We start from the raw sequence: 23,407 nt of genomic DNA, 5'->3' as shown, positions 1-23,407 counted from the left end.
TTTCTTTTGAGTGTGTTGAACCTTTATTGGATTTTATATCATCAAGTATACTATATTTGCCTGTTTAGATGGGTTAACTGGGACAGAGGAGACATGTACCCACTATAGTTCAGCATGTAGTAGTGTATCCTATTCTTGTTCTGTGGGGTCAGGGATGAGAGAAAATGTTTACTCCAGGTCACCTTGAGCATTTTCAAGGCAGTTTCATTACCTCTTTTTGCTTCTCAAAACAGTGGTTGGGTATAGAGATCTGAGATTATTACTTTTAGATTGGTTGATTGATTGAGGAGGAAGCTGAGGTCCAAAAGAGAGTAGCTGAGGTAAGGTTCTCCTCTTCTTACCCCAAGGCTAAAAATAATCTTAGATTACTTTAGAGAGGACTGTGTGTCAATTAAGGCTAATCTAGAATCATCAGGCTGGGCACAGTGGCTCACGTCTGTAATCCCAGCACTTTGGGAGGCCAGGGTGGGAGGATTGCCTAAGTCCAAGAGTTTGAGACTAGCCTGGGCAACATGGCAAAACCCCTTTTCTACAAAAAAATGCAAAAATTAGCATGGCAGCACACACACCTGTGGTCCCAACTACTCGGGAGGCTAAGGCAGAAGTATCACTTGAGCCCTGGGAGGTTGAAGCTATAGTGAGCCATGATCACACCACTGTACTCCAGCCTGGGCAACAGAGCAAGACCCTGTCTCACTAAATAAATAAATAATATAATATAATCAGAACCTCACAAAGAGAAGATAAAGTGAATACGCTAAGTCAGTGGTCCCCAGCATTTTTGGAGTCAGGGCCCTGTTTCATGGAAGACAGTTTTTCCTCGGATCTGGCGGGGTAGTTGCTTTCAGGATGACTCAAGTGCATTGCATTTATTGTGCACTTTGTTTCTATTATTTCATTGTAATATATAATGAAATAATTATACAATTTCCCATAATATAGAATCAGTGGGAAGCTGAGCTTGTTTTTCTGCAACTAGGTGGTCCCCTCTGGGGTTGATGGGAGACCGTGACAGATCATCAGGCATTAGATTCTCATAAGGAGCTCGGAACCTAGATGCCTCACATGTGCAGTTCACAATGGGGTCCACACTCCTATGAGAATATAATGCTGCTGTTTATCTGACAGGAAGCAGAGCTCAGGCAGTAATACAAGCATGCAGAGCAGCTGTACATGCAGATGAAGCTTTGCTCACTTGCCTACCGCTCACCTCCTGCTATGCAGCCCAATTTCTAACAGACCAAGGATGGGTACTGGTCCATGGCCCAGGGTTGGGGACCTCTGCATTAAATTATATGAACATTTTGTTACTGTGATAAAACATCGGATTTGACTCTTAGCTTCTTGGCAGCCTGGACAGAAAAGGAAGCACAGATCTTTCTTATGAAAAAGGACATTTGTCCCAGTTTATCACCCTGCTTCCTGCTGCTACAGATTTCCTCTGTGGCTCAAAGGCTTGACTGTCCAATGTAGATTAAAGGACATTCCTCCAAAGATGAGAAATGTTGTTTTGTACATAAATCTCACCCTGTTCTTGCCTTACTAGGGATGCAGTTTAGTGGCCCCCTAACCCCACCCTCAAGATCTTTTTAGTGGGGCTCCAGTATTGCTGTATTCCGTCTTTAGTATATTTTCACCTACATCTTACCACAGAATTTACTGTCTGTTTAACTATACTTTCACTTAACCACCGAACTGGCCTTTTAAACAGGAGAACCAGAGTTATTTTCTGCTTGGAAATCTGCCTTATCAAAATTACCTGGCTGCTCTCCACCTAAAAAGCTGGTCCACATTGGACATAGATAAGATGAACTCTCCTGAGTAATGTTTGCAGCTAAATTACTCTGTGACACTTTTCTTCATCTTCTAATATCACGCTTATTTAATGACTTAAATTGGTAAAATATTTGATTTTTTTTCCTCCTACAAACCCGTGTATAAGGGTTTCAGTTTGGTATAGGGGAACTTGAAATCAACAGCTCTACTAGAGTTTTTAGCAGCAATGGCCTAGTTCATTCTGTTCCCCAAGAACCTTCCAAGGGATTCCTGTGTTGCACATGAGGAAGCAAGCTCAGCTGTCCAAAGTCACAGCCAGTCATAGCAAGCCAGAGAAGAAGGTTCTATGGAGACAGGCCTGTGAAGATGTTGAGTCCTGAGAGCATGAGCAATATATGCCATCACCATGGATTTGATTTAAATAGACCCACATGCTCTTCTGTAGTGTGGCCAGCATTTCAGCTTGCTCTACCAAGGTCAGGCATCTGCTACTTTATCTTTGCTATGGAATTAAGAACTGAATGATGCCAGCCAGCCGGGCGCAGTGGATCCAGCACTTTGGGAGGCCGAGGCGGGCAGATCATGAGGTCAGGAGATCGAGACCATCTTCGCTAACACAGTGAAACCCCATCTCTACTAAAAATACAAAAAAAAAAAAAATTAACTGAGCATGGTGGCAGGCGCCTATAGTCCCAGCTACTCGGAAGGCTGAGGCGAGAGAATGGCGTGAACCTAGCAGGCGGAGATTGCGCCACTGCATTCCAGCCTGGGGTGGCAGAGCAAGACTCCGTCTCAAAAGAAAAGAACTGAATGATGCCTATTAGAAATCAGGCTTGTCTCCAGGGCTCCAGCTGCCAAAATCTTCGCTCTGCCCCAGATTTAAGTTTTCTTTCTTTTTTTTTTTTTTCTTTCTGTCACACATAGGTAATAGATGATTGTAAGCTCTAGGCACAATCATATGTCTGCTGCCTCTCAATTAGGTAAAAAGGCAATAGACTGAACATTTTAAAAGGACTTCTGTAATAACCAGAAGGAGCCTTTAATTGGTAGGATGCAGTTTTGCCTATCATTTCTTATTTCTTGATTGCTGTAGCGCAGACACATGAGAAGTGGGCATGGTGGAGCAATGGTGGGATTATCTGAGTTGACTGGCCATCTCACAGGGGAGATCCTCTCCATCGGGCATTCTTGCTGGTTCCTTGCCCTTTCTGCTGCCCTCACTTTTAATATGCCTCTTTCAACATAATTTTCTGTTAATTTTACAAAACTGATGTCACCAAGTTTATTTGTTTTATCTTGTTTTTCAGAGAGTTCCCTGTAATGGGGCTTGTCTGGGAAGTTTATGTGTAAGAAAGGTGAAATGATATCAGGAACAATGGCAATATTAGTTCCTACTCATTATTGTGAGACTTCATTCCCACAGTAGTGATTTCCACGAAGACTTATTTAGAAGGGTCACCAAAAATTGGAAGAGCATTGAGGAAATACATTTTGAGGAAGAGGTGAAAGTAGTCAAGGAGGGAAAATCTACCTTATATAATTTGGAGAACTAGATGTTTATTTTTATTTTATTTTATTTATTTTGAGATGGGTTCTCACTCTGTCGCCCAGGCTGCAGTGCAGTGGCACGATTTTTGGCTCACTGCAACCTTCGCCTCCAGGGTTCAAGCGATTCTCCTGCCTCAGCCTCCCAGGTAGCTGGGATTACAGGTGCCTGCCACCATGCACGGCTGATTTTTTTGTATTTTTAGTAGAGACAAGGTTTCACCATGTTGGTCAGGCTGGTCTTAAACTCCTGATCTCAAGTGATCTGCCCACCTGTGCCCCCAAAAGTGCTAGGATTACAGGCGTGAGCCACCACGCCCAGCTGTGTACTTACAAATTCTTGAATCGGGCAGCACCGTCTGCTGTAATAGGGAAAGTGGACTAGTTTCACAATGATAAGTATTGTGTGTTGAATCAGGATTTTGAGGCTGCCTTTTGTAAATGATTGGTAACTGAAAACCTGTGACTTGCAGTATATATTTGTTAATCTAATATTTGCTGACTCCAAACATGTTAAAATGCTGTGTCTAGCCTAGTTATTCCATTTTAACTATTCTCAGGTTCAGTAAAATAAAAAAACAGAGCAAAGGAAAGGCACCTTTTATATGGCAGGCACTGTCCCACATGACATCTTACATGCATTTTTTAATGTAATCCTCAGTGTAGAACTGAGATAATTGTACTTTCCCCACCTTCTACAATAGAAGAAACCAAGACTTAGAGTTAAATCACAGAGCTGCAGGGCACAGTGACTCACACCCATAATCCCAGCACTTTGAGAGGCTGAGGCAGGAGGATTGCTTGAGCTCAGGAGTTCAAGGCCAGCCTGGGCAACATAACTAACCCTGTTTCTACAAAAAATATAAAAATTAGCTGGACGTGGTGGCGTGTGCCTGTAGTCCCAGCTCCTTGGGAGGCTGAGGTAAGAGGATCGCTTGAGCCCAGGAGTTGGAGGCTGCAGTAAACCATGATGGTACCACTGCACTCCAGCCTAGGCAACAAAGTGAGACACTGTCTCAAAAAAAAAAAAGTATCACAGAGCCATGATTGAAGCTGAGCTGGTCTGGCTTCACAGTCAGGGCTCTTTCTCATAGTAATTGCTGCTCTCAGGACCTATTGAGAAATAGATAGGGAAGCCCTAGAAACTCAGTATTAATAACATTTGTTTATTTGACCTAACTGTATTCATTCATTAATTTTACGAATATTCATTAAGTGCTCTTGTGCTTTTATATACCAGGCATTATGCTGAACCATAAGGAAGAGAACAAAACAAGATCCTTAACCCTCACAGAGTTTATATTCTAGTAAGAATTAGATTTTAGTTTTTGTTCTTTTTTTTTGGAACAAGGTCGCTTACTCTGTTACCCAGGCTGGAGTGCAGCAGTACGTTCACAGCTCTTTGCAGCCTTACTGTCCTGGACTCAAGCATCCTTCTGCCTCAGCCTCCCAAGTAGCTGGGACTAAAGGCACTCGCCACCATGCTCAGCTGATTTTTTTTTTTCTTTTACATTTTTTTGTACAGACAGAGTGTCCCTGTGTTGCCCAGGCTGGTTCAAATTTCTGGGCTCAAGCATTCCTCCTGTCTCAGCCTCCCAAAGTATTGGGATCACTGTTGTGAGGTACTGCACCTAACCAGGAATTAGATTTGTTTTGTTTTGTTTTTTGGTTTTTGAGACAGAGTCTTGCACTGTCACCCAGGCTGGAGTGTAGTGGCATGATCTTGCTCACTGCAACCTCCGCCTCCTGGGTTCAAGCGATTCCCCTGCTTCAGCCTCCCCAGTATCTGGGATTACAGGCATATGCCACCATGCCCAGCTAATTTTTGTATTTTCAGTAGAGACAGGTTTTTGTTATGTTGGCCAGGCTAGTCTTGAACTCCTAACCTCAAGCAATCCACCCACCTCAGCCTCCCAAAATGCTAGGATTACAGGCATGAGCCACCATGCCTGGCGGATCTTTAAATAGATTTGCATTTTGCTTTTTCTGTTTAATACGAGTGTCTTGTTTTTTATATATATATAAAATCATGTGTACATATACCCATACATATACGCATGTTCATGTGTATAGTGTGCTAGTCAAGGTTCTCTTACAGGAACAAAACCAATAGATCACCTGAGGTCGAGAGTTTGAGACCAGCCTGGCCAACATGGTGAACCCCCATCTCTAGTAAAAATTTAAAAAAAAATTACCTGGGCGGGCCGGGCATAGTGGCTCATGCCTGTCAGCACTTTGGGAGACCGAGGCAGGCGGATCACCTGAGGTCAGGAGTTCGAGACCAGCCTGGCCAACATGGCAAAACCCCATCTCTACTAAAAGTACAAAAATTAGCCAGACATGGTGGCAGGCACCTATAATCCCAGCTACTTAGGAGGCTGAGGCAGGAGAATTGCTTGAACCCAGGAGGTGGAGGTTGCAGCGAGCTAATATCGTTCCACTGCACTCCAGCCTGGGCGACAAGAGTGAGACTCCATCTCAAAAAGAAAAACATTAGCTGGGTGTGGTTGCAGGCACCTAGAATCCCAGCTACTCAGGAGGCTGAGGCAGGAAAATCGCTTGAACTGGGAGGCGGAGGTTGCAGTGAGCCGAGATTGTACTACTGTACTCCAGCATGGGCAACAGAGCAAGACTCTATCTGAAAAAAATAAATAAGTAGATAAATAAATAAAATTTTATGTATAGTTGTTTTTTTCCAAGGACTAATTTTATCTAAGACATCTAGTTTCAAGTAATGAAAAAATGGTCATCTAGTAAAATAAGCTGTTACTGTGAGTCTGCTTTATTAATGTTTTAAAATGAAAGCCTCTTAAGACTGAATGAGAGTACAACACAGGGACATGTTTCTATGTTGTATTCAGTTGTCCAGCATTGATTTGTGAACTCTGTATAACTTTCAGCAAGAGGCATTTGTTGAAAATTATCTGTTTCTGCCAGATATAATTTTGGCCCTCTTATATTTTCAGAGAAGAACAAAATCAATGATATAGCATGCTAACTTTCCAGTTTTCTTTTCGAGTTGGGTCTTCTTGTTGCCCTTGGTAGCATAGCATAATAAAATGCATGAAGGTAGACCAAATGATTTTTTATTACTGCATACTAATTTGCATCTATTTATCTTGTTCAGAAGGAAATGTACAGATTACAGCTGAAATTCTGCTAAAATCCACTGAAGTACAAAGTGTGAAGGTCAATGGGACTAAGACGGATAATAATGAAGGACACAAAAATGGCAATGTGAGTAAAGATCTCTCAGCTGGATGCAGCGAATTCCCAGAAGTAGACAAAATCATGAACAGTGATGAGGTTTCAGAAACCACCACATTAGTTACCCCAGAACCTTTAACCTTTGTGGACCCTGTATTAACAGAAGCAACTCCTAAAGAAAAAGAATGTGAAGAATTAAAAAGTTGTCCTTGGTCGTCATTACCAGGAAGCGGTGCCATTTCTAATGTGGACAATGGGAAGGAAGAGCTGTGTAAACTAAACCTTGTCTGTGAAGCAGATGACAATCACCAAAAGATTCATGGACACCATAATGAACAACCCAGTTCTACACGTGATAGTCCCACAGCCACAAGCCCCTTGAAAGAAAATTCTGAAGTTTCATGTTTCACATCAGACTTGTCTGGTCCAGAGTCCAGAACAATATCCTTAGAAAACTGGGGTTTTGAAGGTGGTGGTTTGCTAAAAAGATCTGCTGAAAAGACAGACAATTGTTATTTTTATAGGGGGGACGATCAAGGGAAGAACTTGGCTTCTAGAGAAGAAAATGAAGAACAGCTTTTGATTCCCAGGAGTGAAAGAGGTGGACCTTTTCTTATTAATGCCAGGGAACCAGAAAAGGAGATTAGTGGTGGTGGTTCTGGTGAAAAAGAGCCTGTTGTTTCTCCAAAGGAAAATATCCACAATGACTGTTGCATTCAAGACAGTCTCCATACAAGGAGATCTAGTTCATTAATGCCCAATTTTTTTACTGAAGCCACAGAAGTAATGTTAAATAAAAGTGATTTGAAAATTACTTTACACATTCAAGGTAACTTGACAAACCTTGAGGACCATAAAGAAACTTCTACTAATATGAGCCATCCAGGTGGACACTCTGAAGAAAGCAGTTTTTCCTCTTTGATGCAGATTGAAGAGGCAGAACAGACAACCCCTATAGAGCCCAATGTATTAAGTAAATCTTTTTACACTAAAGACTGTAACTCCTTAGTCAGCATCCAGAGAAATCTGGAAAGCAACACCCAGTTAAATGAAGCATCATGTAATGATTTTCTGTTTGAAAGAAAATCCATTGTGAGTTTAATGCCAGAGGATCAGATAAGTCCTGTAAGTGAGATATTAAAACCCAAGAAAGGTACTGCACTGTTGCCACCATCCCCAGAATTTCATCACAGACCTGAGTCAGAAAAAGTTATACAGACCTCACATGATGATATTCCACTTTTAGATGAACAGAGCATAGCCTGTGAGATGAATGAACTTTCTTGTACCAATGAATTGGTTGTAAACAAAGTAGAAAATGAATGTGTTTTAAATCAACAAGTGTCCCTTAATTCTCAAGACCATGCAAAGTTGCCAACTGACTCTCTACTTCATTTAAACAAGGAGATGCCTTTAGCAACAGGCAGAGATGCCCATCAGAGCCATCATCCTCCATTAGAGGGTGGAGCAGATGTCATTGCTGATATACATACCATTCCCGTTCAGACAAAAGTGAAAGACATCTCTCCACCAGGTAACCAAACCTGTGGTGCCTCTTCAAACAGTCCCACCTTAAACATCAAACCAGGAAGCCTAGAGAGAAAAAAAGAAATGGCTGATTCAGGAACAAAAGCTCTACATTCCATGCTTCGCTCAAATAAGAGAGAAGCAGCTGGCTTTCCTCAAGTGGTCTCTGTCATAGAATGTCACAGTGTTCAATCTCAGGATATCTCTAACTGTCATTGTGTAAGAAAAAATGCATCCGAAGAAAACATGTGTTCTGCTTGTGCTGCTTTCAAGTCCAGCAAAATCAGCCTGCAAGTTGATAACTCTTTGATAACAAAATATGAAAATGCATTTCAGCACCGTGCTCACCAGTGCCAAGGAACAGGACACTCTGTGGAGAAAAGCAGCTGTAAAGTGAGTTATACATCAGAGGAAAGGGAATTTGATGGGAGAGAAACGAATGGCAGCCTTCCAGGAGATAAGATAGAAACGAATGGCAGCCTTCCAGGAGATAAGATCAGAAACAAAATGACAGCAGGCTTGTTAAATAGTGGAATTTCAAACAAAACCATTCACACCTCCAGTAACATCAAACTCATTGAGGAAGGGCTGGAAGGAAAGGAGCAGGATGTATCCAAAGAAACTGTATTTTGTAAGTATAACATCTCTGATCATGCTATACAAGAACTTAACCAGACTGTAAACATTCCAAGTCCTGAAAAAGTGTTGGACCAGTCTCCTACTGTTACGTTTTCCAGTTTTAAAAACGTAAAAGCAGTTGAAACTCTGGATCAGAAGGCAGATGAAGTTCTTGATTGTCAGAGTAACCAAAACAGACCAGATGAATGCAAAAGTGAAGGTCAGTCAGCCAAGGAGACACTAGGTAGTGACCACAGAGAGACTGTCACCGAGCCTCATGAGGAGGTAAACCACAACCAAAAGGATCTGCTGGTCAGCTCAGGCAGTAATAACTCACTACCTTGTGGTAGTCCAAAGAAAGGCAGTTTGAAAGGAGCCTTTGTCAAGATGTCTGGTTGTGATGAGTCCACAGAAGGTGTGGTAGACATCGTCTACACGGACTGTAGTAATAAGCTTACAGAAGGTGTGCTGGACGTGAAGGCATCTAATCCACTGGATTGTGGTGCAAGGCAAGAGAAACTGGCATTCCAAGAGGACTCAAGGAGTACCTTGTCTCAGAGAGAACTGGATGCTGCAGCTGCACATACAGGAACAACTGGCCAGGACTCAGATTTCCCAGTTACTGCTGCTTCTACAGTGGACTTTCTCAAAATAAAATCATGTGAAGAAAACGTATGCAGATCTTTAAAAGACTGTGAAATGGAAAAGTGTTCAGACTCTTGTGCCCATGAGATGGAGTCTGTTGCAGATCATGAACCAAATAAAATAATATTGGGCAGAGTAAATATGTCTTTAAATGATACCCATTATGGACAGCAAAATAAAGGAACATCTCTCAGAGAAACACAAGAAATGACTGAAGGATCAAGACTAGAACTAAACTCTGAGTTTGGCAAAGAAAGTACCTTTGGAATTTCCTCAAAAGAGTTGATGTCTTGCCATGATGTAAGCTCTGTTTCCCTAAGAAGCCTGAAATCAATTGAAATAATGTCTTCTCAAGAAAATTCAGAAACTAATATTAATAGTGAAGAAACTGACCTGAAAAATCTGTGTAAACCAAAAGATGGTGAAATGCTTTGTGAAAATGTAAAGGACTGCACAGTCTTTCCTGAGATGAAGGAAAGAGTATCAAGAGATAGGAGTAATTCTAGTGACACAGACAGCATATGTACCTGTGTGGAAAAGAATGCTCGCAAAGCTTGCCACTCTCACGAGAATTTCTCTGACAGGCATTTGCCTTTGACAGTGAAAACAGAAATTAAAGTGAAAGAAGAGACCGAAGAGCATCAGAGGGGACTGCTGGGTGACTTAACTGTTGGGGAGCAATCTGAGGAGATGGTTACCAGAGAAGCTGGCAATGGCGATCATATGAGCAACATCTCTCAGACCCATGTTAAATGCCAGAGGATGCTTAATCATGCTGAAAAACAGCAGAGCCCTGAGGTTTTGGACTATATGTTGCAGAAAGAAGAGAAATATATACATCAACAAAAAGCACATACAGTATCAGAACAATGCATATCATCTAGTCTGTTTTTAGATGATGCACAAAATAAGAACCAAGCCAAGGTTGGCAAAGATGAGTCCACCACGATGAATGAAATCACCCTAGCAAAGCTGGCCAAGGACAACATTGTGGCACAGACTCAGAAGTTAAAAGACCAGAAGGAGGAAAGCTTACATCATCCATTAAAGAAGGACATTGAGTCATGCACAAGTCCTTGCCTTCTTGGTGCCCCTCGGAAAGCAGAGGACCCCTCCTCTGCTGGGTGTGATCAAATACATGGTGCCTTTGCGAAGAAAGGAATGCTTCCGTTAAAGAAGCAGCCCCATCGAACTTGTAAGAAAGTTTCCTGTCAGGAGCAAACCATTGTGGGGAGAAAAATAGGTAAAATCAGAAGTTCTGCCTTTTTAAAGAGTTCCTCCAATGCCGTCCCCACAAAAGCACACAGACTTCTCAGTTTGTGCACTCTGTCTGCATCTACACAATTAGAACCTGAAACAGCACCTACCAAGAGCTTGATTAGTCACATACCAAAGCAGACGGCTACACCGTGCCATCCCTTGAGGAGCCTGAATTTTAGGAAGACTACCAAAGAATCAGCCTTACTAAACAAGCTGTCCATCCTTGCCTCCAAACTGGCCCCAGCCATGAAGACTCAGAAACTAAGATACCGACGGAGTTCCTCTGAACTTCTTCCAATGGCTAAAAGCTACAAGCGCCTCAGATATAAAAGGCTCCTGGATGGATTTTCATCCAACACAGAACAGCTGAATCCATATTTGGCAGCTAGTGGATGGGATAAGAGGCCTAACAGTAAGCCCGTGGCACTTTATTCTCTCGAATCCATCAAGATGACCTTCATAGATTTGAGCAACAAGATGCCGTCCCTGCTGTTTGGTTCTGAAATCTTCCCAGTATCCTTTCATGTAAAATCATCCAGCTCAGATTGCACGACTGAGTCCTCAAGGACTTTTCCTGAGCACTGTGCTCCGGCAAGTCTTGCCTTAGGAGAGGCCCTCCAGTGCCCGTCTCAACCTCCCAAGTGGACCTTTTCTTTCTTCTTGTCCCACGGTTGCCCTGGGATGGCCACATTCAGGGAAGACACTGGCCTCCATAGTCAGACCCACACTCAGGCTCCTCCCCAGCCTCCAGCTCCTCTCCAAGACTATGGAGGCACTGCCATAGTCCAGACCAGAGCAGACTGCTCTGTCCTTGGCCTTCACACACTTCTAGCACTTTGTTCCCCAGGATGTTACCGAATCTGGACAAAAAAACGGAGCTTCTCCAGCCACATGCCTACCATGCAGAGGCTCTTCATGACCCAGTTTACACAGGGCTTGAAAGGGTTACGGTCTCCAGCCTCCATAGCAGACAAAGTCTTCTGTTCTCTACCCTACTCGGTGGGCAGAGTCCTATCCATTTGGAGCCAGCATGGGCCTTCTGCCTGCTCCTTCGAAATCTCTTCTCTTCATTCCACTCACTGCAAGCGGCAACCAAGTCTGGGTACCACAAGCAGGTAAAAATCTGTCCGCTATTCTTTACAAATGTCCCATATTTGCTTCCTGTCACTGGGGAGATGAGAGGGGAACTGCGGAAGGTGCAAGGCTATTTAGAGTCCTCTTAGGACTGCATTTTCTATTTACCTTGCCAAATATCTGCCGAGAAAATCCAACAGTAATTCTTAAGCATGGGACCCCCCCACACCCTGCTCCATTTTCCTGTAGAACTCACTTCTGTGTTTCACACCATTCTTTTTTCTGTCCATTTCATTCCTCAAACCATCAAGTCTGTTGAATCTATTCACTCTTGTCACCCAGGATGGAGTGCAATGGCACAATCTAGGCTCCCCGCAACCTCCGCCTCCCAGGTTCAAGTGATTCTCCTCCCTCAGCCTACTGAGTAGCTGGGATTACAGACATGTACCACTACACCCAGCTAAGTTTTTGTATTTTTTAGTAGAGATGGGGTTTTTCCATGTGAGTCAGGCTGGTCTCGAACTCCTGACCTCAGGTGATCCGCCCGCCTCAGCCTCCCAAAGTGCTGGAATTATATGCATGAGCCACCGCAAGCAGCCTGCTTTTTTTTTTTTTTTTTTTGAGACAGAGTTTCATTCTTGTCACCCAGGCTGGAATGCAGTGGTGCAATCTTGGCTCACCACGACCTCTGATTACATGCATGAACCACTGCAACCAGCCTGCTTTTTTTTCTTTGAGACGGAGTTTGACTCTGTCGCCCTGGCTGGAGTGCTGTGGCGTGATCTCGGCTCACTGCAAGCTCCGCCTCCCAGGTTCACGCCATTCTCCTGCTTCAGCCTCCCGAGTAGCTGGGAGTACAGGCGCCCGCCACCATGCCCGGCTTTTTTTTTTTTTTTTTTGAGACAGAGTCTCATTCTTGTCACCCAGGCTGGAATGCAGTAGTGTAATCTCGGCTCACCGTGACCTCTGCCTCCCGGGTTCAAGTGATTCTCCTTCCTGCCTTAGCCTCCTGAGTAGCTGGGATTACAGGCACCTGCCACCATGCCTGGCTAATTTTTGTATTTTTAGTAGAGACGGGATTTCACCATGTTGGCCAGGCTGGTCTCGAACTCCTGACATCTGGTGATCCTCTCACCTTGGCCTCCCAAAGTGCTGAGATTACAGGCGCTAGCCACCACACCCAGCTGAATCTTTTCTACTCTTGCATCCACCTTGCAGAAAACAAACACCCATTACAAGTGAAAGATTATAAATAGTAACACGTAATCGCTTGTAACATTATCTCCTTCACAAAGCATTAAACAGCCAGCACCTAACTCTGTTTGATATGTAGAAGACACAGAATAAATATATTTTTAGTTAATGAATAAATTACATAGGTATCACCAGATCTGGTTTATGAACCCCTGCCTTTGTTTTGGCAATGTAGAGGCTTCAAAAATTGGCATTTACCTACTTCAGTTTTAGGATTTATAGAACTTAAAGTGAACTGAGAAGGAGTTCTTGTGGTGTTATCATTGAGAATAGTTGGAAATAGTTTCATCAATATCATTGTACCTTCTAATTGAAAATAGAGAAAAAAAAAGAGAAGAAAAAGTCTAGAGTTAAAGTACTCAGCTTAAAAATCCCTGGCTGGGCGTGGTGGCTCTTGCCTGTAATTCCAGCACTTTGGGAGGCCGAGGCAGGTGGATCACAAGGTCAGGAGAACAAGACCATCCTGGCCAACATAGTGAAACCCTGTTCTCTGTTAAAAATACAAAAAATTAGCCGGGCGTGGCAGCAGGCACCTGTTGTCCCAGCTACTTGGGAGGCTGAGGCAGGAGAATGGCGTGAACCCAGGAGGCAGAGATTGCAGTGAGCCAAGATCGCGCCATTGCCCTCCAGCCTGGGTGACAGAACGAGACTCCGTCTCAAAAAAAAAAAAAAAAAAGAATCCCTAAAAAGCCGCTATAGACATGATAGATAAATCCTCCTCTTTGTAATTATTTAAGTAAACAAAATATTTTTTAATTTGCCCTTACTATTGATTGCTACAGTTGAAAGATTAGACATCAAAAAGCCTTAATATTCCAAATAACTTAGGAGGGCCTTGTTCATTGTGTGTCTCTAACGTAGAATCATTATGTGTCAATAAAGTGGGCTGGTTCAGGCAGGATGCAGTGGTTCATGCCTGTAAGCCTAGCACTTTGGGAGGCCAAGGCAGGTGGATCTCTTTAGTCCAGGAGTTTGAGACCAGCCTGGGAAACATGGCAAAACCTTGTCTCTGCAAAAAAAAATACAAAAATTAGTCAGGCATAGTGGCGTTTGCCTGTAGTCCCAGCTACTCAGAGACTTGGTCAGGAGGATCCTTTGAACCCAGGAGGCGGGGGTTGCAGTGAGCCGAGATCACGCCACTGCACTCTAGCCTAGACAACAGAGCAGGATTCCATCTCCAAAAAAAAAAAAAAAAATAGGCCAGGAGTGTGGTGGCTCATGCCTGTAATCCCAGCACTTTGGGAAGCCAAGGCGGGCTGATCAACTGAGGTCAGGAGTTCAAGACCAGCCTGACCATCATGGAGAAACCCCGTCTCTACTAAAAGTACAAAATTAGCCGGGCGTGGTGGCAGATGCCTGAAATCCCAGCTACTCTGGAGGTTGAGGCAGGAGAATCGCTTTAACCCGGGAGGTGGAGGTTGTCCTGAGCCAAGATCACACCATTGCCCTCCAGCCTGCGCAACAAGAGCGAAACTCCGTCTCAAAAAATAAAAAAATAAATCCCATCTCTACTAAAAGTACAAAAATTAGCCAGATGTAGTGGTGCATGCCCATAATCCCTGCTACTCAGAGGCTGAGGCACAAGAATCAGCAGAGGTTGCAGTGAGCTGAGATCTTGCCACTATATTCCAGCCTGGGCGGCAAAGTGAGATTGTGTCTCAAAAAGAAAATTTCAACAACAACAAAGCTGCTGGTGGCCAGGTGAGGTGGCTTATGCCTATATTCCCAGCGCTTTGGGAGGCCAAGGTGGGCGAATCAACTGAGGTCAGGAGTTCAAGATCAGGCTAGCCAACATGGTGAAACCTTGCCTCTACTAAAAATATGAAAATTATCCGGATGTGGTGGTTCATGCCTGTAATCCCAGCTACTCAGGAGGCTGAGGCAGGAGAATTGCTTGAACCTTGAACCTGGGAGGCAGAGGTTACGGTTAGCCAAGATTGCATGACTGCACTCCAGCCTGGGCGACAGAGTGAGACTCTGTCTCAAAAATAAATAAATAAATAAACAACAAAACTGCTGGTTCATATTGTGTAGTTCCCTGAGCATCTTAGCAGAAAAACAAATAGAAGTGTCAGAAAAAAATACCCTGGAAGATGAACATTACTGACTAAAATTAAAAGATGAATTGCTGTTACAAGTACATGTCCTACAGTTTTTTGTTGTTTTTTTCCTGAGATGGAGGTTCGCTGTTGTTGCCAGGCTGGAGTGCAGTGGCGCAATCTTGGCTTACCACAACCTCTGCCTCCGAGGTTCAAGTGATTCTCCCGCCCCAGCCTCCTGAGTAGCTGGAATTGCAGGCATGCGCCACCACGTCCACCTAATTTTGTATTTTTAGTAGAGATGGGGTTTCTCCATGTTGGTCAGGCTGATCTTGAACTCCTGACCTCAGGTTATCTGCACGCCTGGCCTCCCAAAGTGCTGGGATTACAGGCGTGGGCCACCATGCCCGGCCTTTATAATTATTTTTTCAAGTTCACTTATTATGGCCGGGCACAGTGGCTCATGCCTGTAATCTCAGCACTTTGGGAGGCTGAGGCGGGTGGATCACAAGGTCAGGAAATTGAGACCATCCTGGCTAACATGGTGAAACCCTGTCTCTACTAAAAAAAATACAAAAAAATTAGCCGGGCGTGGTGGCGGGCGCCTGTAGTCCCAGCTACTCAGGAGGCTGAGGCAGGAGAATTGCTTGAACCCAGGGGTGGAGGTTGCAGTGAGCCGAGATCGCGCCATTGCACTCCAGCTGGGCGACAGAGCGAGACTCCACCTCAAAAAAAAAAAAAAAAGTTCACTTGTCATAAGACAGCCATGAAAATACGTTAGAGTGACTCACGTTGTTTTAAATGCTAGTGTACTGCTTTTATTGTCTACTTTGTTGATACGCCTCTAAAATCTCATAATTGCTCTGCTATGTATTTTTCTTTTTTTTTTTTTGAGACAGAGTTTCACTGTCGTCTCCCAGGCTTTAAATTGTGTTACTTCTGGCCAGGTGCAAAGGCTCACACCTGTCATGCCAGCACTTTGGGAGGCTGAGTCAGGTGAAACATGAGATCAGGAGATTGAGACCATCCTGGCTAACACGGTGAAACCCTGTCTCTACTAAAAATACAAAAATTAGCCGGGCGTGGTGACACACACCAACAGTCCCATCTACTCAGGAGGCTGAGGCAGGAGAATCACTTGAACCCAGGAAGTGGAGGTTGCAGTGAGCCGAGATCATGCCAGTGCACTCCAGCCTGGGCAACAGAGCAAGACTCCATCCCCAAAAAATGCTGCTTTCTCCAAACTATGTTTGTTCCTGCAGTTAGGATAGATGGTAGTTACTCTTTTCCCCCTGTGCAGGTGTAACCCTTTTGCCCCTTTTCGTCTTCCAGCGCTCTTCCTTTCCCACCTGATGTTTCTGTTTCCTGGTGTTGAAAATTTTCTCTGTTTCCCTTCCTATTTCTATCTTTTTATTTTATTTTACTTTATTTTATTTAAATTCAAATGGAAGGTGGAGGGGGTGGTATTTGTGGGTACTTTTCATTGGCTCTAAAAATGCCTTAGCACCATGTGCCTGGGCTTAGAGTTTAGAATTTTGCTTTTTTGGCCGGGCGCTGTGGTTCAAGCCTGTAATCCCAGCATTTTGGGAGGCCGAGACAGGTGGATCACGAGGTCAGGAGATCGAGACCATCCCAGCTAACACAGTGAAACGCCATCTCTACTAAAAAATACAAAAAACTAGCCGGGCGAGGTGGCGGGCACCTGTAGTCCCAGCTACTTGGGAGGCTGAGGCAGGAGAATGGCGTAAACCCGGGAGGCGCAGCTTGCAATGAGCTGAGATCTGGCCACCGCACTCCAGCCTGGGCAACAGAGCGAGACTCCATCTCAAAAAAAAAAAAAAAAAGAAGTTTGCTGTTTTTCTTTTCTTTCTTTCTTTCTTTTTTTTTCTTTTTTTTTTTTTTTTTCTTTTTTTTTTGAGGCAGAATTTCACTCTTGTCTCCCAGGCTGAAGTGCAGTGGCGCCACCCCAGCTCACTGCAACCTCTGCCTCCCGGGTTTAAGTGATTTTCCTGCCTCAGCCTCCTGAATAGTTGGGATTACAGGCATGCACCATCATGCCCGGCTAATTTTGTATTCTTTGTAGAGACAGGGTTTCACCAGATTGGCCAGGCTGGTCTCAAACTCTTGACCTTAGGTGATCCACCAACCTCAGCCTCCCAGAGTACTGTAATTACAGGTTGGAGTCACCGTGCCTGGCCAGAAGTTTGCTGTTTTTCTAAACAAGCTTAGAAATGGTTTCTAGCAGGCCGAGCACGGTGGCTCATGCCTATGTCAACACTTTGGGACACTGAGGTAAGCTGATCACAAGGTCAGGAGTTGGAGACCAGCCTGAACAATATGGTGAAACCCCGTGTCCACGAAAAATACAAAAATTAGTCCGGTGTCGTGGCGGGTGCCTGTAGTCCCAGCTATTCGAGAGGCTGAAGCAGGAGAATCACTTGAACCCACGAGGTAGAGGTTGCAGTGAGTTGAGATCGTGCCACTGCACTCCAGCTTGGGTGTCAAAGTGAGACTCCATCTCAAAAAAAAAAGTTTAATTATAAAGGAATTAACTTTTAACTTTTAATAGTTTTTTTGTTGTTGTTTTTGTTTTTGTTTTTTTTGTGTGTGAGATGGAGTCTTGCTCTGTCTTCCATATTGGAGTGCAGTGGTGTGATCTCGGCTCACTGCAACCTCTGCCTCCCGGGTTCAGCAATTCTCCTGCCTCACCCTCCCAAGTAGCTGGGATAACAGGCACGTGCCATCGTGCCCAGCTAGTTTCTGTATTTTTGTAGAGACGGGGTTTCATCATATTGGCCAGGCTGGTCTTGAACTCCTGACCTCATGTGATCCACCTGCCTCGGCTTCCCCAAAGTGCTGGGATTACAGGCATGAGCCACCACGGCCGGCCAATAGTTTTCTTCTATATAGCTATGTTGTTTTGTTTAGTTTGGTTTTTGAGACAGTCTCCCTCTGTCGCCCAGGCTGGAATGCAGTGGTATAATCTCAGCTTACTACAGTCTCTGCCTCCCGCATTCAAGCGATTCTCCTGCCTCAGCCTCCTAAGTAGCTGGGATTACAGGCACCCACCACCACACCCAGCTAATTTTTGTACTTTTAGTAGAGTTGGGGTTTTGCCATGTTGTCCAGGCTGTTCTTAAACTCCTTGCCTCAAGTGATCTGCCCACCTCAGCCTCCCAAAATGTTGGGATTACAAGTGTGAGCCACTGTGCCCAGCTGTATAGCTATGTTTTATGTGTAACTTGGCTTTAAAGAAAATAGTTGGGACGGGCGCAGTGGCTCGTGCTTGTAATCCCAGCACTTTGGGAGGCCAATGCGGGCGGATCACAAAGTCAGGAGTTCGAGACCAGCCTGACCAATATGGTGAAAACCCATCTCTACTAAAAATACAAAAATTACCTGGGCATGTTGGCACACTCCTGCAGTCCCAGCTACTCGGGAGGCTGAGGCAGAAGAATCTCTTGAACTTGGGAGGAGGAGCTTGCCGTGAGCCACAATTGCACCATTGCACTCCAGCCTGGGCAACAGAGCGAGACTCAGTCTCAACAAAAGAAAAATAAAAAGAAAATAATTGGTTTCTCTCTAATATTTTGTAAGGTTATAGAAACTGGCAGATTTTATTTTAATAGAGTCAGTACACAACTGAGTGGTATAATATATTCTTTAAATTTTTATTTATTTATTTTTATTTAGAGATGGGGTCTTGCCCTGTCACTCAGGCTGAAGTGCAGTGGTGCAGTCTTGGATTACTTCGGTCTTGACCTTCTGGGCTCAAGTAGTCTTCTCACCCCAGCCTCCTGAGTAGCTGGTACCACAGGTGCACTCCACCACCCCTGGGTAATTTTTGTATTTTTTGTGGAGACAAGGTCTCGCCATGTTGCCCAGCTGCTCTTGAACTCCTAGGCTGAAGCGATCTGCCCACCTTGGCCTCCCAAAGTGCTGGGCTTATAGACATCAGCCACCTTGTCCAGCCACTGTTCTTTATTTCTGTCTCTGCCTTCTTTCCATTTAAGTTAGAAAATAATCTTCCTGTCAGTCTGCCTCCATTCCAGTGATGGGCACATAAATGTAACTCTCCTGGTTGGGAAGCTTTCCTCTTTCTGGGTAACTGACATTTCTTGTCTTCTTGGGGCTATCATGTGCTGATACCCACAATAACGTCAAAACTTTTCCTGTTATCCCACTGACCTTACCTGTTGCTTTTGTACTTTTACTTTAGCCACACCATGTTACCATATGTGCCTCTTCCAGGCATGGAAGCTACATATAACACCAGCGGCAGTCAAACAAGGTGAGCACATGAGGCTCAGTGTGTGTGCATGTGTGCACGTGTGTGTGTGCAAGAGAGTGCATGCATGGGTGGCGTGGATCATCTGTGGCATGACTTTGATCCCTTGTCCTTGTAAACCTGATCTATGTCTCTCAGATAAACATCTCTGAGATTGAAATCTGTTCTATTACAAGCAGTAAATAGGAATGTGTAATCAATACCATTTGTTAAAAAAAAAAAAAGAAAATCACTAACCAGCTTATTGTACCAGAAGTCCCCTTGCAAGCTACTTCATGTTTTATAGCCAACTTCAGTCCCTGGACAGGGTTGATCTCATCTGAGCGCTGTTCATTTGTGTGGCTTACCAGATATCTTCCTCACCCAAAAATTCTGTTCCTTTTTACATTTTTCCTTATAAAACTCCATAGCAATAAAATGGATTACACATTCTTGTAATTTTTTTACATACATAGTACAGGCTATGTCTGGAAGTGACTAGAAAGCAGGTTGACTGAATATATCATTCCGGGAAAGAAAGAAAACGTATTGAGGCCTAGATGTTAAGAAGTTGAGGCTGGGTGTGGTGGCTCATGCCTATAATCCCAGCACTTTGGGAGACTGGGGGCCGGCGGATCACCTAAGGTCAGGAGATCGAGACCATCCTGACCAACATGGAGAAACTCTGTCTCTACTAAAAGTACAGAATTAGCTAGGAGTGATGGCGCATGCCTGTAATCTCAGCTACTTGCAGGTGCTGAGGCAGGAGAATCACTTGAACCCGGGAGGCAGAGGCTGCATTGAGCCAAGATTGCACCATTGCATTCCAGCCCGGGCAACAAGAGCGAAGCTCCGCCTCAAAAAAAAAAAAGAAAAGAAGAAGTGGAATGTGCTGGAAGTAGAAAGCGAACCCCTCTCATATCTTTCTTCTCTTTCTCTTCATGGTGCTAGGCTGGAGCCTCCATTCCCTGCCTTGGTACCAAAGTCTTGCTTGGTAGCAGAATCAGCTGTCAGCAAGCTCCTGCTTTCAGCCTCTGAGTTCCAGGTTCCTGGATTGGATGAGCTGGATGGTGTGAAAGCAGCATGCCCCTGCCCACAGAGCAGCCCTCCAGAACAGAAAGAGGTAAGTGTAAAGTGCTGGGGGAGTCAGGTGATGGTGGCCATTGTCAACTCACATCACATAGTAACTACAGACTGGCCTCTGAGTATCTTTACATACCACCTTTAGTGTCAGCCGAGTCCTGGAGAGTACTAAGCCAGGAGTTTTTCTCTTCGCCAATAAAGGACACAGTGGATTTTTTTATTTGCACTGTTTTCCAGATACTTTTTTCTTGCCAACAGCATGTAACTGTTTCGAGAATTGGACCAAAGAGCTGCCTTGTGCATTCAAAGAGATGAGTGGATGGTGATGATGTTCAATTTTGCAACATCTGTTGTCTTCGACAGTTGCAAACTTTCATGTTGACAGTTCAATATCTGAACTGAATGTACAATTCTTGTTTTGATGATATGAAGGGAGTAGTTGCTTAAAACATAGCAGGGACCGGGCACGGTGGCTCACACCTATAATCTCAGCACTTTGGGAGGCTGAGATGGGTGGATCGCTTGAGTCCAGGAGTTCAATAGAAGCCTGGGCAACCTGGCGAAACCGTGTCTCTACAAAAAATACAAAAATTAGCTGACCGTGGTGGTGCACACTTGTAGTTCCAGTTACTTGGGAGGCCGAGGAGGGAGAATTGCTTGAGCCCAGGAGGTGGAGGTTGCAGCAATGAGCCCTGATTGCATCACTGCACTCCAGCCTAAGTGACAGAGTGAAATCCCACCTTAAAAAAAAAAAAAAGGCCGGGCGCAGTGACTCGTGCCTGGGATCCCAACACTTTGGGAGGCTGAGGTGGGCGGATCACCTGGGGTCAGGAGTTCGAGACCAGCCTGGCCAGCATGGTGAAACCCCATCTCTACTAAAATTACAAAAATTAGCCGAATGTGGTGGCACATGCCTGTAATCCCAGCTACTCTGGAGGCTGAGGCAGTAGAATCACTTGTACCCAGGAGGTGGAGGTTGTAGTGAGCCTGGATCACACCACTGCACTCCAGCCTGGGCAACAGAGTGAGATTCTGTCTCAAAAAATAAATAAATAAAGCCAGATGCAGTGGCTTACATCTGTAATCCTAGCACTTTGGGAGGCCGAGGTGGGCAGATCACCTGAGGTTGGGAGTTTGAGTCCAGCCTGACCAACATGGAGAAACCCTGTCTCTACGAAAAATAAAAAATTAGCTGGGTGCGGTGGCGCATGCCTGTGATTCCAGCTACTCAGGAGGCTGAGGCAGGAGAATCACTTGAACGCAGGAGTCAGAGGTTGCGGTGAACCAAGACCATGCCATTGCACTTCAGCGTGGCAACAAGAGCAAAACTCTTGTCAAAAAAATAAATAATAAAATAAAAAACCAGCAGGAATAGGAGTGGGAGCTTTGTCATAAACTACTTACTAGAATCATCTCTAAAGTGAGGTAGCAATGTCTTTAAGTGCCAAGACAAGGGACTTTATATTTTAAAATGTCTTACAATATGCCAGGGGTGATGGCATACACCTGTAGTCCTAGCTACCACAGAGGCTGAGGCAAAAGGATCACTTGAGCCCAGGAGTTCCTGAGCAGCCTGGGCAATATAGCAAGACCCCATCTAAAAGTCAACATTGCCAGTTACGGTGGCTTATAGTTGTAAACCCAGTGCTTTGGGAGGCCAAGACAGGAGGATCATTTGAGTTCAGGAGTTCAAGGCTGCAGTGAGCTATGATTGCACCACTGGGCCACAGAGTGAGACCTTATCTCAAAAAATACATAAATAAATAAAATGTCTTACAATGTGACCATCTTTCTTCTTAATCCTTAAAAATAGGCTGAGCCAGAGAAGAGGCCAAAGAAAGTCTCACAGATTCGCATCCGGAAAACCATTCCTAGACCAGATCCTAATCTTACCCCCATGGGCCTTCCTCGACCCAAAAGGTGAGCTCCTTCTCTATTACAAGCTAGGTCCACTTTTTTGGAAAATTGTTTGTCATAATATAATTACCCTTTAAATGGTCCTACACTCTGAGAGCCATTTATTACATTTCTAGGAATTTACCCTAAAGAATTAATTAGTACTGTCGCTAGATATTTATATGCAAGGACATTTTAATATATTGCGTACATAATCTTAACCCTCCAGTGTTGCAATAAGGAACCTGTGTTAGGTTGTAGCATTGATCCTGGCACATGTGGTTTCTGTCTGTCACAGGATTTACCCAACCCCAGAGCTCAAGCTCCTAAATACTCTGCACTAAATTGGAAAAGGACCTAAAAGTCCTGAGTGTAGTTTTTCTTAAAAAAGATCTCCAGACTTATATTTTCTTCTGATCGATTTTGCTCCTCCATTTCTTATCAGCAAATGGAAGCCTAACAGTGGTCTCTCGGGAACTTTCCTGTAAAATATGAATAAGAATTCCCAACACTTAAGATTTCTATACAGGGCCGGGCGTGATGGCTCACGCCTGTAATCCCAGTGCTTTGGGAGGCTGAGGTGGGTGGATCACAAGGTCAGGAGTTTGAGACCAGCCTGACCAACATGGAGAAACCCATCTCTACTAAAAATGCAAAATAAGCTGGGTGTGGTGGCGTGTGCCAGTAATTCCAGCTACTCAGGAGGCTGAGGCAGGAGAATTGCTTGAACCCGGGAGGTGGAGGTTGCGGTGAGCCAAGATCGTGCTGTTGCACTCCGGCCTAGGCAACAAGAGTGAAACTCCGTCTCAAAAAAAACAAAAAGAAGATTTCTATACAGTGTAATTGAGAAAAAAATGTGTACTACTTCATCCATTATAGTGCTTCACACAACACGAATAAAATAAATAATCATTTGTTAGGATCATGATTGATGTTCCACTTCTGCACCATAATCTTTATCTTAATATGTTGTATTTTTGTCTTAATGGTTCTTTTGTTGATCTATTGTATGTCTTTTCAAGAGAAATTTTAAAAATAGTTCAGATATCCGAGATCCAAGATCGAGTAGTATTTATTACTCAAATGAAAAAGGATTCATTATCAGTTGTATTCTCTCTTGCATTTGTATGTCTGAAGAACCTTGTTTACATAAATAAGTAGTTGGGAGAGGAAGGAGTTTTTTTTTTTTTTTTTTTTTTTTTTTTTTTTTTTTTTT

At 44.0% G+C, this 23,407-nt stretch overlaps 1 protein-coding gene across 5 annotated transcripts in view; it reads left to right on the top strand.

The window, feature by feature from the left end:
* LOC113219530 (protein PRR14L-like) overlaps positions 1-23,407 on the top strand; it is a 53,757-nt gene that overhangs the window by 25,913 nt on the left and 4,437 nt on the right. For 4 of the 5 annotated variants that reach the window (XM_026447054.2, XM_026447050.2, XM_026447052.2 and 1 more), the window contains 4 exons: positions 6,449-11,693; positions 19,165-19,236; positions 20,164-20,335; positions 22,109-22,215. In XM_026447054.2, the coding sequence (XP_026302839.1) occupies positions 6,449-11,693; positions 19,165-19,236; positions 20,164-20,335; positions 22,109-22,215 (5,596 nt within the window). Of the gene's footprint in view, positions 1-6,448; positions 11,694-19,164; positions 19,237-20,163; positions 20,336-22,108; positions 22,811-23,407 lie in introns of those variants that run through there. The other variant, XM_026447053.2, reaches the window with a different exon arrangement.

The sequence above is a fragment of the Piliocolobus tephrosceles genome, chromosome 19 (genome assembly GCF_002776525.5).
Source record: "Piliocolobus tephrosceles isolate RC106 chromosome 19, ASM277652v3, whole genome shotgun sequence".
NCBI lineage: Eukaryota > Metazoa > Chordata > Mammalia > Primates > Cercopithecidae > Piliocolobus > Piliocolobus tephrosceles.
The sequence above is the reverse complement of the archived record's forward strand: the minus strand, read 5'-3'. Positions and strand labels throughout refer to the sequence as shown.